Raw genomic sequence first — 12174 nt, 5'->3', positions numbered from 1 at the left:
TTTTTTTTCCCCGTCTTCTTCTTTATTAAAATGTCGCTGTTTCAATCATTTATGTATTCAGAATGAGCATCGCTCAGCAAGTCAGGCTTCTTCAGATGTAGTTCTGCTCTTGTCTGAATGCCTCTAAAGCTTCACAGCGTCGGTGCTCGATGGAGAAGTTAGCATACATTATTGTTGTCATTCCACCACAAAGCCTCAAACGGCACGTCAACGACTCGAGTCCCAAAATACATTTGAAGTATTTTCAGTGCGGTATTCCCCTTTAAAAATAATTAAAGAAAAGAAACATTTTATTATATTTTTTGAGCCAACCTGAAACAGTGTGGACAAACATGTTTTAGATCTTAAAATTTTAAAAAAAGTCATTTTTTTCCCTGCAACTTAGCTGCGCTAAAATCCATCTCAAGCGTAACGTCGTGGTGATTTGTGAGTGTGTCTGCTCGACCTGCTGAATGTGCTCAGAGTGACGTCTTCAAGGTTGCGTTTAAAAACTCGTTCCCACGGCGTCGCCTCTGAATTGAAAGTGCCATCAGTAAATATTCCCAGCGGTGGTTTAAAGAGAGGAGATGGACCTCTGTGTTTACTTGTCTGATTTAATTGGAATGACCTCTGCCCCCTGTGAAGCCGTGCTGTGGACCCCTCACATGACCTACCTCGCTTCAGTTGCCAACAACGACCGTCAACATGCATTCCGTAGTTGCAATCACTCTTTGAGTTAAGAAGCAATACCGCTTGTCTCCTGAAGGCTGAGTTATGTCCCAGGTTGACTTTAAATTCAGACACATGCTCTCCTCAAAGATCCCGGCTCCTACTCCGGTTCATCTTCGTCAGCTTTTTTACTCGGAAGAAACAGGGAGAGAAATCAGAAGTTTCCACGCCGGCGTCCGGTTTACAACTGCAGAACGGTCCCCCCAGTCTGTGTGTCGTTGAAGCCTCAGACACCCCAAGTGTCATTGTTCGTGGAATACTGTTAAATGCTTTTGCAGCTGCTGCTGTCCCCTAAAAATACTGGCAGCCTCGATGACAGCAGTGAAGATAAGTCAGGCACTTCCATTCACTTGCCAGCAGGGGCTAAAGATAGTTGAGGTGACCAGAACATGGGAGGCTGCTTAGCTTACTTGAGGCTTTGCATTAAAAAAACACAGGACGCCTCTGGTCTTTTTAGAAAGAAGCCTCCAGCAGTTTGAGTCACACGAATTCCTACAGAATCTACAGACCTGCGGGTGTCGGTGGAGAGGGACCTCTGCTCAGCGCCACCTTCCGGATGAGTTGTCACAATCCTCACCATCACCTGGATTCGCTCTGCACCCCAGGTGATCTGTGCTGACCAGGTGTTTCAGCACATTCCACCCCCCCCCCCCCCGAGCCTTTAAAGAGGACCTTTAGGTTTTTGTTTTTCAACCTGGACATTCTCCTAACTTTGTCAGAGGAAGAGTTAGACTTTTGCTCACAAGTGTTGGTGGGCACCTACAGCAGCGCCCTGAGCCTGTGGGCGTGAAATGGAGCACTTTTAGGGGGTTTGGTGAGACAGTGGCCAGTTGCCCCTTTGGCTCCTATTGTAGCAGCTTCCAGTCCACCTTTCAAACACGGTGGTTTCCATCACTCAGAATAAAACTGTTGGAAAAATGGAGTCCAGGTTGGTAAAAACTCTTAAAAGACGAGTTTAGAATTCACCATTAAGCCCAAGCTGTTGTATCAGCGTGGATCCTTGCGATCTGTAGTACTACGCAGTACGCAAGGTGCTTTTTTACTTTGGTAATACTCAGTCCATGGAGTTAAATTCTTGCTTGTGTATGTTATTGTACTGCCTTTTTCAGTCCTGACGTGATTGTGTGGCTTCAGCGATGCGAGCAGTGACTCGGATCTCTGGACGAAAACGTGTGATGCAGGCGAGCTGAATCATCGAAGAACCGCCGCATGTCTGGAATAAATCTTCAAGGGATTTTCCGGTTGGAAGCATCTTCAACAGTTTTGAGAACCAAATGCGTTTTTCCTCGACTTGTGTTTGTGTGTTTGTGTACACTCCAGAATGTGTGTCCACACGGGGCCCAGATATGGGTGACAGGTTGGTCGCTGCACCCTGAGCTGCCGAGTGGGACTGGCAACTCTGGCAGAAACCAAATGAGCCGCCATCAGAAACGTCAGGAAAAAAAAAAAAACGGAACCGCCACGTGATGCTGGAACCCCTCATCATACTGGAGGCTGCTTGATTTTCTCTGGACCGCTTTGAAACATCCTCTCCTCCCACGAGCTCCCCCATCCTCTTCAAGAGTGTCCCACCATGTAAGTCAGAGGTCAAGGGGCAAGTAGACACATGAAGAGTCTGGATTAGAGTCTGGAACAGATAATCAGAGGCCGGAAGAGAGCAGAAACCTCCAATACTGCATGACGTTGGCATGGGCTTGACCTTTGACCCCAGCATACTCTCAGTTCATCCTCAAGTTGTATTTGTGCCACATCTGAATCAGAATTCCCTCAAGATCTTGCAGAGATTTTGTGATCCCATGAGGTGGCGGTGACCTTTGACAGCCGGAATCTTTTCGCTTCATCCTGAGTCCCAGTGGAACTTTTCACCTGATTTGAAGAGATTACCCAAGTGTCCCGGTGATGAAACGTGACAAAACCAGAACAGAGAACGGAGAAGGTGTGGGTACTGATTCATTACTTAAACAAACAATAAAAAAAACTTGACAGGTATGTCACTGGATCACATGATTCCTCTGGCTACGTGAGAGCGGTCCGACTCCTCCGGGATCAAATGGAGGGGAGGAAAGAGGATCTCAGAAACACACCAGCACCTCGGTGGATCCGCTTCTATCACGTCTGCCCTCTGTCTGAGGGGTGGGACATTCCACCGCTCTGAGACTGTCTAGCTCAGTGAAACACGTGCAGAGTTAAAACCTCCAGCAAAACTCCAAACACTCCTGCACTTTGACCTTAAGTCGATCTTTTACAAGAGCAAATGAGCAGTATTTGATGCCTTGTGGTAATGAAGGGATTGGCCAGCACACGGGCGTGTGTGTGTGTGTGTGTGTGTGTGTGTGTTGGCCTGGGCAGCAGAGTACCTTCAGCTGTTGATGGCTCCACACGCCCCCCGCCCACCTCCTCCCTGATTTCAGCTGTTGGAAGTAATCTGATATAACTCATGCCCCTGTGGCTGGTTATGAAATGCTTTGTGCCTACAACTGACTAAAAGGCTAAAGGGATGTTTCGATCAACTCCTGTTATATCTCCTTCTTCTTCTTCTTATCTATTCACGCGTCAGCAGAGGTCCGCTGGTAGCACAGCTGAGCACAAATCAGTCGGTTTTCTATCAGAATGAGCAAACGGCTCCCAAGGCCCAGGATGTGCTTCTCTCTTCCGTCTGCGTTCCTTTAGTTCATGTGTTAGGGATTTATACGTTCTAGTTGTTCATGTGTGTATGATCTCCTGGCTGTAAAACAAATTGGCCCTTGGGGGGTCACAACACTGCCTTTGACCTTGACCTTGCTTCATGACATTCCTACTGAGGCTTGTTCATACCCCGATTTGTTGCTGTTTATCCACAGCTACCGGGTCATGTGACCTATGGACTCCAAACAAGTACCAGGTACATCAGTACAGGACTTTTCCCCATCTTTTCCCAACACCGTGTGACCTGGAGAGAATGGTACAATGCATCATTTGTTTCGCTAAGTAGTTCTTAAGTCATGTGACCGAGGGACGCCGGAGCAGTACCTGACGTTAGTCCGAAGCACACCTGGGACCCGCCTCTTTTCGAGCTCTTTATCGGCTCGTTTATTTCTATCTGTCTGTGGGTTCCATTTGAAGAATTAAATCATGTTCCGTCCTGCAAGCGATGGTATTTTGCCACAAAAACCCCAAACAGGAGCGTGACACCCACTTGGTGTCTGACATTCACGCTCATCCACGTCCTGCTGTCGTCACAGAGCAGCGCGTGAGTGGAACAAGCCCCGCCCTGCTCTCTGTAAGGTTACACTGCAACCCAGCATTTAACAGATAATTTTTCCTCTCTCTTCCCTGACAGTGGAATGTGAGCACGGCGGACGATCGCAGCGCTGTGGACATGTTGAGACAGTCGCCCGGAGGCCCTCAGATGGAGCGGCGAGTGCGGAAGAGATGGACGCACCAGGCCACAGGACTCCGCCCAACACACGCCAGCTCAGGCTGTGTGGTGCTGACACCTGATGTGACAGATCCACCAGAACACCTCCTCACATGCACGCCATTTTAGGTGTAGTTTATGGATTCTTAAGAGAGGATCAGTGGTGAGCAGAGACCAGCAACTGCTGGAAGATTTCTGTCGTGTCTTCCATTCAGCGTTTCAATCTGCCACCGAAGCTGAGGACACAAGGTTTTAGGGGACAATTCAGCAGCTTTTTTCTGCTTGCTCGCTGTTTTCAAGACGAACGCACCTTTAAGACATGAAGTGCATCGGTCCACCACGATCACGAAGAGCAGAAACCCCACATGAAGAAGATGAAACAGTTTGACAACAACAAGAACAGCTTGTGATCATGCAAACACAGAAAATCTGTCAGAATCTGCAAAGACTGGACTCCTCAACCCCAAGACAGGACCAACAGCAGGTTTCCATCTTGATGAGAACGCCAGTGTCCCCCTCTAGTGGCCTTCATTTGTAGGTGCAACATGACAACCGCTGTGGCCCAAAGCTGCAGCTGCGTGTGAAAGGGTTAATACCCAATTGTTCCCGCGTTCAACTCCTTATTCACAGAAGTCCATCCAGAACAACGTGTTTGTAGATTTTTCATCTCTTGAGTATGAAAAGTAAACTTGTGGTTTGGAGGAAGAGAAACATACCTGAGGGGATGACCCGTTCCTCCCCAGCAGGAGGGAGACCTCACCTTTGCCTTCCATTTCAGCTGCATACACCAAAGTAAATACGGCCCCAGCGACTCGATGAGCTTGTCAAGCCCTCTCTTGTGCAGCGGGAGAGGGAAGTGACAGTGTGAACTGTGCCTGAATGACAGGAGATTTTCCGGTGGAGTGCCTCAGTTTGCACAGCTCGTCTTGTAGTTCTGTTTTTCTCCACCTATTCACGTCCACTCCTGCCTGAGTCAACACAGGGACGGGAGATCACTTCATCCTGGCAGGCAAGCCTGAGAAGAGGCACCAACCTCAACAGGCCTGAGTGCCTTCTCACTGTGTTCAAGGAGAGTGTGGTGTCTCGTGGCCCTCATCCCCTACTGTAGAGACCAAGGTTGCAGGAGGCAGGGTCCTCGCTGATATTTCACCACGGATTCTGGTTGATATCTGCTGTTTACAGATGTTGACGTCATCAAACAAGTTGACATTTACACATTTTAGATTCTGAAAAATGCATGTAACACTGTGGTTTTAGAATTAGTGGCTTTTGTCGCTATCACAAAAACATTAATCTCACACCAGCAGTTGTTTCATCATCGATGCTGAGTAATGAGGACTGTGAATCGACTACAATCGCAGTGGGAGGGTAATGACGCCCCTCGTCATCCGGAGAGGTGCGCGGGAAGGCGCCGCAGGTCTTTAGGACCCGGCGGAAGTCCCTCCCGCTGCTGCCGCCGCCGCTGCTGCTGCAGGTCACTTGAGTCTCCGGCGCGGAGCGGCGTCCATCAGCTGTTGGAGCGGCGCGGCAGCGGCGGCGCTGAGGATTCTTCCTCCACTCACCAGTCCATGTAGCTTCTCCTCCGGGTTCCAGGGAAAGAAGAGATGAAGATGAGGTACTCTCCGTCGCTTCTGTCTTTCCTGCAGCTCCTTGTTGGGGTTTTTCTCTCTTTTTTGTAGCGCGATAAAGTTGTGACCGCTTGCTGCCTCCGCAGGTGTTCCTCATGGCCGGAGAGCCTCCTCATTCTGGTCAGCCTGGCTGCAGCGCAATGGCCGGGTAAGACCAACCACTACCTTGACAACGTTCAACAGTCAATCCAAGTTTTCTTCTCAGTCACGTGTACGTGGAAGTTATCCTGCGCTTCAGTGCTGGGGGAGAAGCAGCAGGATCACCTGCATCTGCACCAGACTGATGGGCTGGTGGGAGCAGGAAGTCGGCTCCACGACCTTGGCAGGTTCAGCGTTGTCCGTCCCTCTTTGTGCACTAATGATGAACTGGTGGAAGCCTAGGATCTGCTTGGGATGCGTCAGCTGGGCTCTTTGGCTCAGGTGGTGCAGGAACACCGAGCTGCATGGTTACAAGGAGGCTGCAGGGACTCATTGTTAGGATTCAGGGGTAGAACATGGCGGTGTGACCAGTATCAGGAGGTCAGAGTGATTGTTTACAGTGTTTCTCAAGTCCAAAGTCCTCATGCGGGTCCCATCCCAGTCCTGTCTGAGCAGGCGAGGCTGCGCCTCAGCAGAAAAGCTTGTATCCTTCCATCTTTGCAGTACTAGAAGATGCCAACAGTCATGGTCGGCCGAGTGAAAGACGTCTCCTCCTCCTCCTCCTCCTCCTCCTCCTCCTCCTCCTCCTCCTCGGCTGCTGAATAATTCATCTTCAATGTCCTACATTTAATTTCGTAAAGGTTGTGTTGGAGAGCTGTGTGGCTGTCAGATGATAGCCGGAGGAATCCGAGAGGATGTTGATGAATATTTGATTGACAGAGCGCTGCATGTGAGATGCAGCGCTGTGGGAGGAGACAAACTTGTTGAAGCAGCACTTCAGACGGTGGAAGAGTAGAAATGAAGCAGTAAATCACAGAAGAGTGTGGGTTTAACCGGCTGAAGCTCATCCGTCGTCCCAATTTGATGCGACGTTCATCTGCCATCTGTTGGTTCAGCCTTTCTAAATGCACAGGTTTGCTTCTTCTTCCTCTTTCACTTAATCGGTCATCAAATTTATAAAGAGTTGATCAGTAACAATGAGGAGTATCTGCAGGAGGAACCTGCCCAGGGCTGAAAAGGTCTGCCTTTCCGCCTGCAGCGCGGCGCCTCGGCTACGTGGTTGAATTCAGGCCTGATTCATCTCCAGTCCCCGGCTGGGTCAGGAATCCCTATTGTCATGTGATCTTTGACATGCACCCAGTGTAGCTTTGCCTGAAGGGAGCAGGATGAGGGTGGGGGGAGGGGACCGGCTGTAAGGGGACACCCCACTGTGCTATTTAATGGCTGAATTAGATGCCACATTAAAAATCACAGCTGGTTTGGGGTTTCCTCTTATTCAGAGCAGGGGCGTGATGGCCTGAGGGCCACAGGGAAGCCATTTGAAACTTTTGAAGAAGCACTAAATGAAAGTGGCTTCCAAAATGCTGAGAATGGATAACGACTACTATTTAAAGGTGCTATGTGTAAAAAATTGTCTAACTGACGAATCCTGGCTTCAAAAGAAAATACCATCTACTGCCTGGATCCTACAACCAACCTCTAACTAAAAGCAGGCAAGTCTGTGCAAAGTTCTAGTACTAGTACTAGCAGAACTGAGGTAATGCTGGGTCATGGTTCTCTTCACTCGCTGTAGCTCCTCGGCGGGACTAAGTTGTGTCGACGTCAGCGTATGAATATACAAGCGTCACCTGCTGCTGGGGTTGTTATGTTCTGCAGTTGTTTACAAAAAAAAAGGAGCCCTGTCTGCTTCTGGTTTGCTCAAATTTACTGAATCAAAGTAAATCAGACGCACCAAAACACTTATTTGCAATGTTGGTTTTGCTGCTTTAAGCTGTTGCACCAGACAGCGGTCCTGACACCGTGGCCAGGAGGGGTGCAGGATCGCGTCTGTACGGTTCTGTCATGGGCTGTGACCCACTGCGCTAACAGGAAACCTCACCTGGTCTCTATCATTTTTAGCGATAGCACCAGCGTTTTAATTAAAGCTGATGATGGATTGTAACTCAGGCTAACTCAGGCCCTGTCAGGCTCTGCCAAGCGTGTAGCGGAAACCAGTTTTGACAAGAGAAGTGTGAGAGCAGTTTCCTCTTGGAGGCAGAAGAGCCGCTGATGGGATGTGATGGATCGGCTGTGCTGTAAATCAACTTTGAGTGAAGTCAGGACAAAATATCCTCTTTAACTTGCCGGAGAGAAAGGAGGTGACGAGACTGTGTCAAGCTGAGCCAGCAAAACCTCGTGGGAGCCAACAAACACGCGCTCTCCAGAATTTGAAGCCATTCACACACGTTCACGCTCAGACGAGATCCGTCGCCAGCCAATACGGCACGTTAGCTTGAAGACGTTTAACCAAAAACGTCCGACGAGCCTCTACTTATTTTCTGGGAAGAGACCATAAATGTCCCCCTCATGAGAGCTGAGAAGGGGAAAATATGGAGATGCGTATCTTTTGACCAAGCTTTTCTGTTTTCCCCTCATCTGATCTTGCTCTTTGTAACATCTTTGCTTTTAATGATACTCCTTTTACCCTGCAGCCCTTTGAGATGGTTGTCACATGAGGTGCATTACAAACAGTTTTGGTTTCTATTCCCATTTTTAAGCGATAAATCATCAGATGAATGAAGAATGTCAACATAAGTGTTAAGAATGTGGCTTGACACTTAATAAATTAATCGTTAAATGGAAGTGATCTCCAATGATTCATGAGGATCTCCCTGAAAATAAACGTGGAGATGAAACCGTCCAGATTCTCAAGAGGAGAGAGGGAGTCAGACAGAACCCCTCCTTCATCCTCCTCATCTGCAGCCGGCCGCTGTGTTTACAACACATTTTAAGATTTGTGTCAAACAAGACTGTTGGACTCCGTACAGGCGACCTTGGTTTCAGCGGATTCAGAACGACCAGCTGACGATCCCCCCCCCCCCCGGTGTTTAGGCTTGCTGCTTGATAAATGACACTCTGGACCAGCAAAGTAGCAGCGTCAAGTTGTTGTCGGCTTCATCTTCATCATCCACGTCATCGCTGCTGTGAGAAAATTCTTTGGCGAAGCCAGGAAACCTCCATGTTTAAACCTTCATCCGGCTTTTAGCCAAACCGACAAGAAGAATTCCATTTTTTGTAGTCCAGCTCTGTGATTCCGTCCGAAATCCCGGTCCTGTGAACATCTGTCGTGCGTCACCACGAGAGCTGCAAATTTGAATACAGTTGTTTTTGGTCTCAAGTTTGTTAGCTGAGTTGTCAGAACAGCTGGGTGTCAGTTGGTAGCACAGCTACCAGCCATGTTGTACCAGAGATGGTTTCACCATTATTTTACTGTCTAAATCTGCTCAAAGGCAGACAGTGAGTCAGATTTCTCTCAAAGAGAGAGGTGTGTCAGTCTGCCCGCTCCTTGATCTGCTCCGGCGCGCTCGTGTGAAACATCGGCTCGAGCTAAGGCGGCGTGTTTCAAAGAAAAAAATCATAAAACTCTTACTCACCAAACTCCGACTCAGCCGCGTTAGCTTAATACATTCATGCTTTAGTTATGGAGGCCACAGCCACCGGGGTCAGGGGGCGGGGATTTCGGGAAATGTGGCCAATCACAGACAAATGATCATTTCTGTGCTTTTTTTCTACCCAATGCTTCACACGAACGCGCAGGAGCAGACCAACGAGCGAGCAGGTCGACGCACCGAGAGACGGTGCAAGTACAGCGGTACAGCTGCAACTCACGCACGCACTTGTTGACTTCTGTGCCTGCGGTAAAGAGTAGCGCTCGTGGTCACTGAGTTGTGTGCGCATGGGAGGTCGGGCGCGCTTGGAGTGTCATACACGCCTGTGGTGGACGTGTGGCGTAAATTTGACGGCCTCGTCTGTGCATTTGAATTAGAGGACACTGTAAAAGCAGCTGAGTCCCATTTGACGCTCACACTGGACTCCTTCCCTGCTCACTTGTGAATATCTGGCCCTCTAATAGTAAAAGTCTGTTTTGTCTGTGGTTAACAGCTTCCAGATTAGTGCCTCTGTTAGGATCATTGTACCTCGCAAATGAAATAAATGGAGCGACTGTGCTCAGATTCTGTTGACTCAGTGAACCTTGTGATGTCTAATCCCCAGATTTTCTAGCCAGTAAACCCGCGCGCTCACGATGGAGCTCGCAGGAGGAGCCTCCGATTGAGGCTCCCTCCACTCTGGGCCACTGAAGAGGTCGTGAAACCTCATCCAGGGTTTATATCTTTGGCTGTGGGTGGGGGTCATCGAACATGTCAAGTTGGTCTGGAGCTCATTTTCCGCCTCTCTCTTTTTCTCTCTGCATTTTCACAAACTCGTCAAGACAGATGAACACATCTTTTATCCATTTACTGTCTGTCGGGTACAAGCTCACGAGTCGGAAGTTCCGATATCCTATTCAAAGGCCTCTATAAAACATTCGAGTACATTGTTTTATAAAGAGCGTCCTGACTCAAAGGGGCCGGCACGTCTTTTGAAACAGGCCGACAGGACCACACAAAACAACAACTGTCTTTATATGACAGATACACATGCAAGGAGGCTGCAAGGAGCTCTAGATGGGCTGGAGTTTACTTTCATGTGGAAGTGTTTTTGTAAGAAAACCACGGTGAGCACATCCTGCTTTGATTACCTAATTAGGCCCATCTGGATCCGCTGGTGAGTCTGACGTGTTGTGTACCCGTGCATCAGAAAACACGGCCTGATTGTAGAGCAGCTCCCGCCTCCTCGCGCTGTCGGAACCGGTTTTGCACGTACGCAGCCGACGCTTTGAGACGGATCGGTGTTCTGTTTTGCACTTTATTGTCAGGAAACTAGTTGTGGTCATGTGACTCATGGTAAAGTTACGACGACTCGGGATTTTTACAGTATTTCACCACAACCCTACTGACACGAATGCAGGAAATCACTGCTTTTGATAAAAGTGTATTTGATGACTTTGCCACCTGCCACCACCTCACATTGTGCTAAGCTAACTAGCGTGGGTCTCAGCACAGAGGAGAGAAGAGGGTCTGTCTTCTTGTCTGGTTCTGATCAGGACCAGCAAGAAGGAGATTTCCCAGTTCTTAAAAGACCAGTAAGACCAGATCTTTCTAATGTAGCTACGCTAACATAAAAAGGAGGAAATGGAGGGTTTAGAGCTGCACACTGAAATAATGAGCTAACGACAGTCCTTAAAACACATGAGGACTGCAATACAGACCAAAGCCCGGGGGGGGGGGGGGTGAAATGAATATCCATAGAAGTTAAAAGGCTTATCCATATCACAGCCTCAAGTCAGTCCAACTGTGGCGTGTAAGTCAATGTCATTATCATTTCTGTCAGCTACAACCCTCATGGAGCGAGAGAAGAATATAGAAAACAGCAAGCGTACCAACCTGGTGAAGTTGCAAAGTTCAACGAGTGCACGGCTTTAGTGCTTTAATCCGTCTCTGGGTTTGACTAAATCGCCTCAGAAAATCCTACCTGACAGGGAGAGTGGGCCGCGCTTGGAGAGGTTGTGACTTCCTGCCTCAAACTAGCGGAGCAACACCTCAGGTTGTTTGTGCTTCTACTGCGGTTTTTGGGGTCTCTGCTTTACTTTGGGGAAGAAAAAGAAAAAAAGCAAATGACAGTGAAACGCAGAGACGCTCTCGCTCACCTGAAGTTAGCGCATGAAAATGGTAAATGGTAAATATACATAGTCACAAGGGCAAATTAGACCTGAAGGTCTGTAGCATAAGTTAGCATAGCCAAGTAACTTGCAGGACAACCAAAACATTTTTATTACTGAAAACTTGCTGTGATACACAAATCCCTAAAACCCTGCTGCTCTGTGAACGTAAATGATGCAGGGCTTTCGCTGCGTGTTTTCTCCCAGTCAGCTGGCTCTCCAGGGCCGAGCGTCCTCCTGAATGTTCCTGACAGCTGTTTGTATCTTTATGTGCTCCCACTTTGCTGTTTCAGGTGCGCTGGGCTTTTCCTTCATGCTGTCCCTGATGTCAAAATGCCGGGTTGACAGTGTCAAAATACAGAGCGATGTCATAATTAGTGCCTGTGCTCCCAGAGGAGAGCGTTTGTAGGAGCACTTGCTCCGTACACCCGACTATCTCCAGCACTAATGGTACCCTGAGTGCCCTTCTTACCTCTCAGCGCTTCTTTCCTGTTTGCGGTGAAACCCTCACTTATTTGCTTGTCTTTCCCAGCCGTCATCCATGTAGCTGTTAGTGGAGGTGTGGAGCCTTGATCTGCAAATAACAGGATCCTCAATGGAAAAATGCAAGATGCTCTGCTCATGGACAATGTTCTGTACTTAATGCTACGCTTCTGAAGAACGCTGCCTCCGAAGAGGCCAGAAGTACAGCTTTTAACTAGCAGAAAGGGTGCAAGTGAACTGAG

The 12174-nt window shown here is 48.6% G+C and overlaps 1 protein-coding gene across 2 annotated transcripts in view; it reads left to right on the top strand.

Moving 5' to 3' along the window:
* The first annotated feature begins 5564 nt into the window (after positions 1–5564).
* The window catches only part of col18a1a (collagen type XVIII alpha 1 chain a), a 71885-nt gene continuing 65275 nt past the window's right edge, over positions 5565–12174 (top strand). Inside the window, exons 1-2 of one of the 2 annotated variants that reach the window (XM_086219671.1) lie at positions 5565–5720; positions 5820–5881. In XM_086219671.1, the coding sequence (XP_086075797.1) occupies positions 5710–5720; positions 5820–5881 (73 nt within the window). In that variant the 5' untranslated portion in view covers positions 5565–5709. Of the gene's footprint in view, positions 5721–5819; positions 5882–6659; positions 6785–12174 lie in introns of those variants that run through there. The other variant, XM_086219672.1, reaches the window with a different exon arrangement.

The sequence above is a fragment of the Aulostomus chinensis genome, chromosome 12, assembly GCF_037954235.1.
Source record: "Aulostomus chinensis isolate RoL2024-O1b breed Wild chromosome 12, RoL_Achi_v1.0, whole genome shotgun sequence".
Lineage (NCBI taxonomy): Eukaryota > Metazoa > Chordata > Actinopteri > Syngnathiformes > Aulostomidae > Aulostomus > Aulostomus chinensis.
Note: the sequence above shows the minus strand (reverse complement) of the source record. Positions and strands in the feature narration are given on the sequence as shown.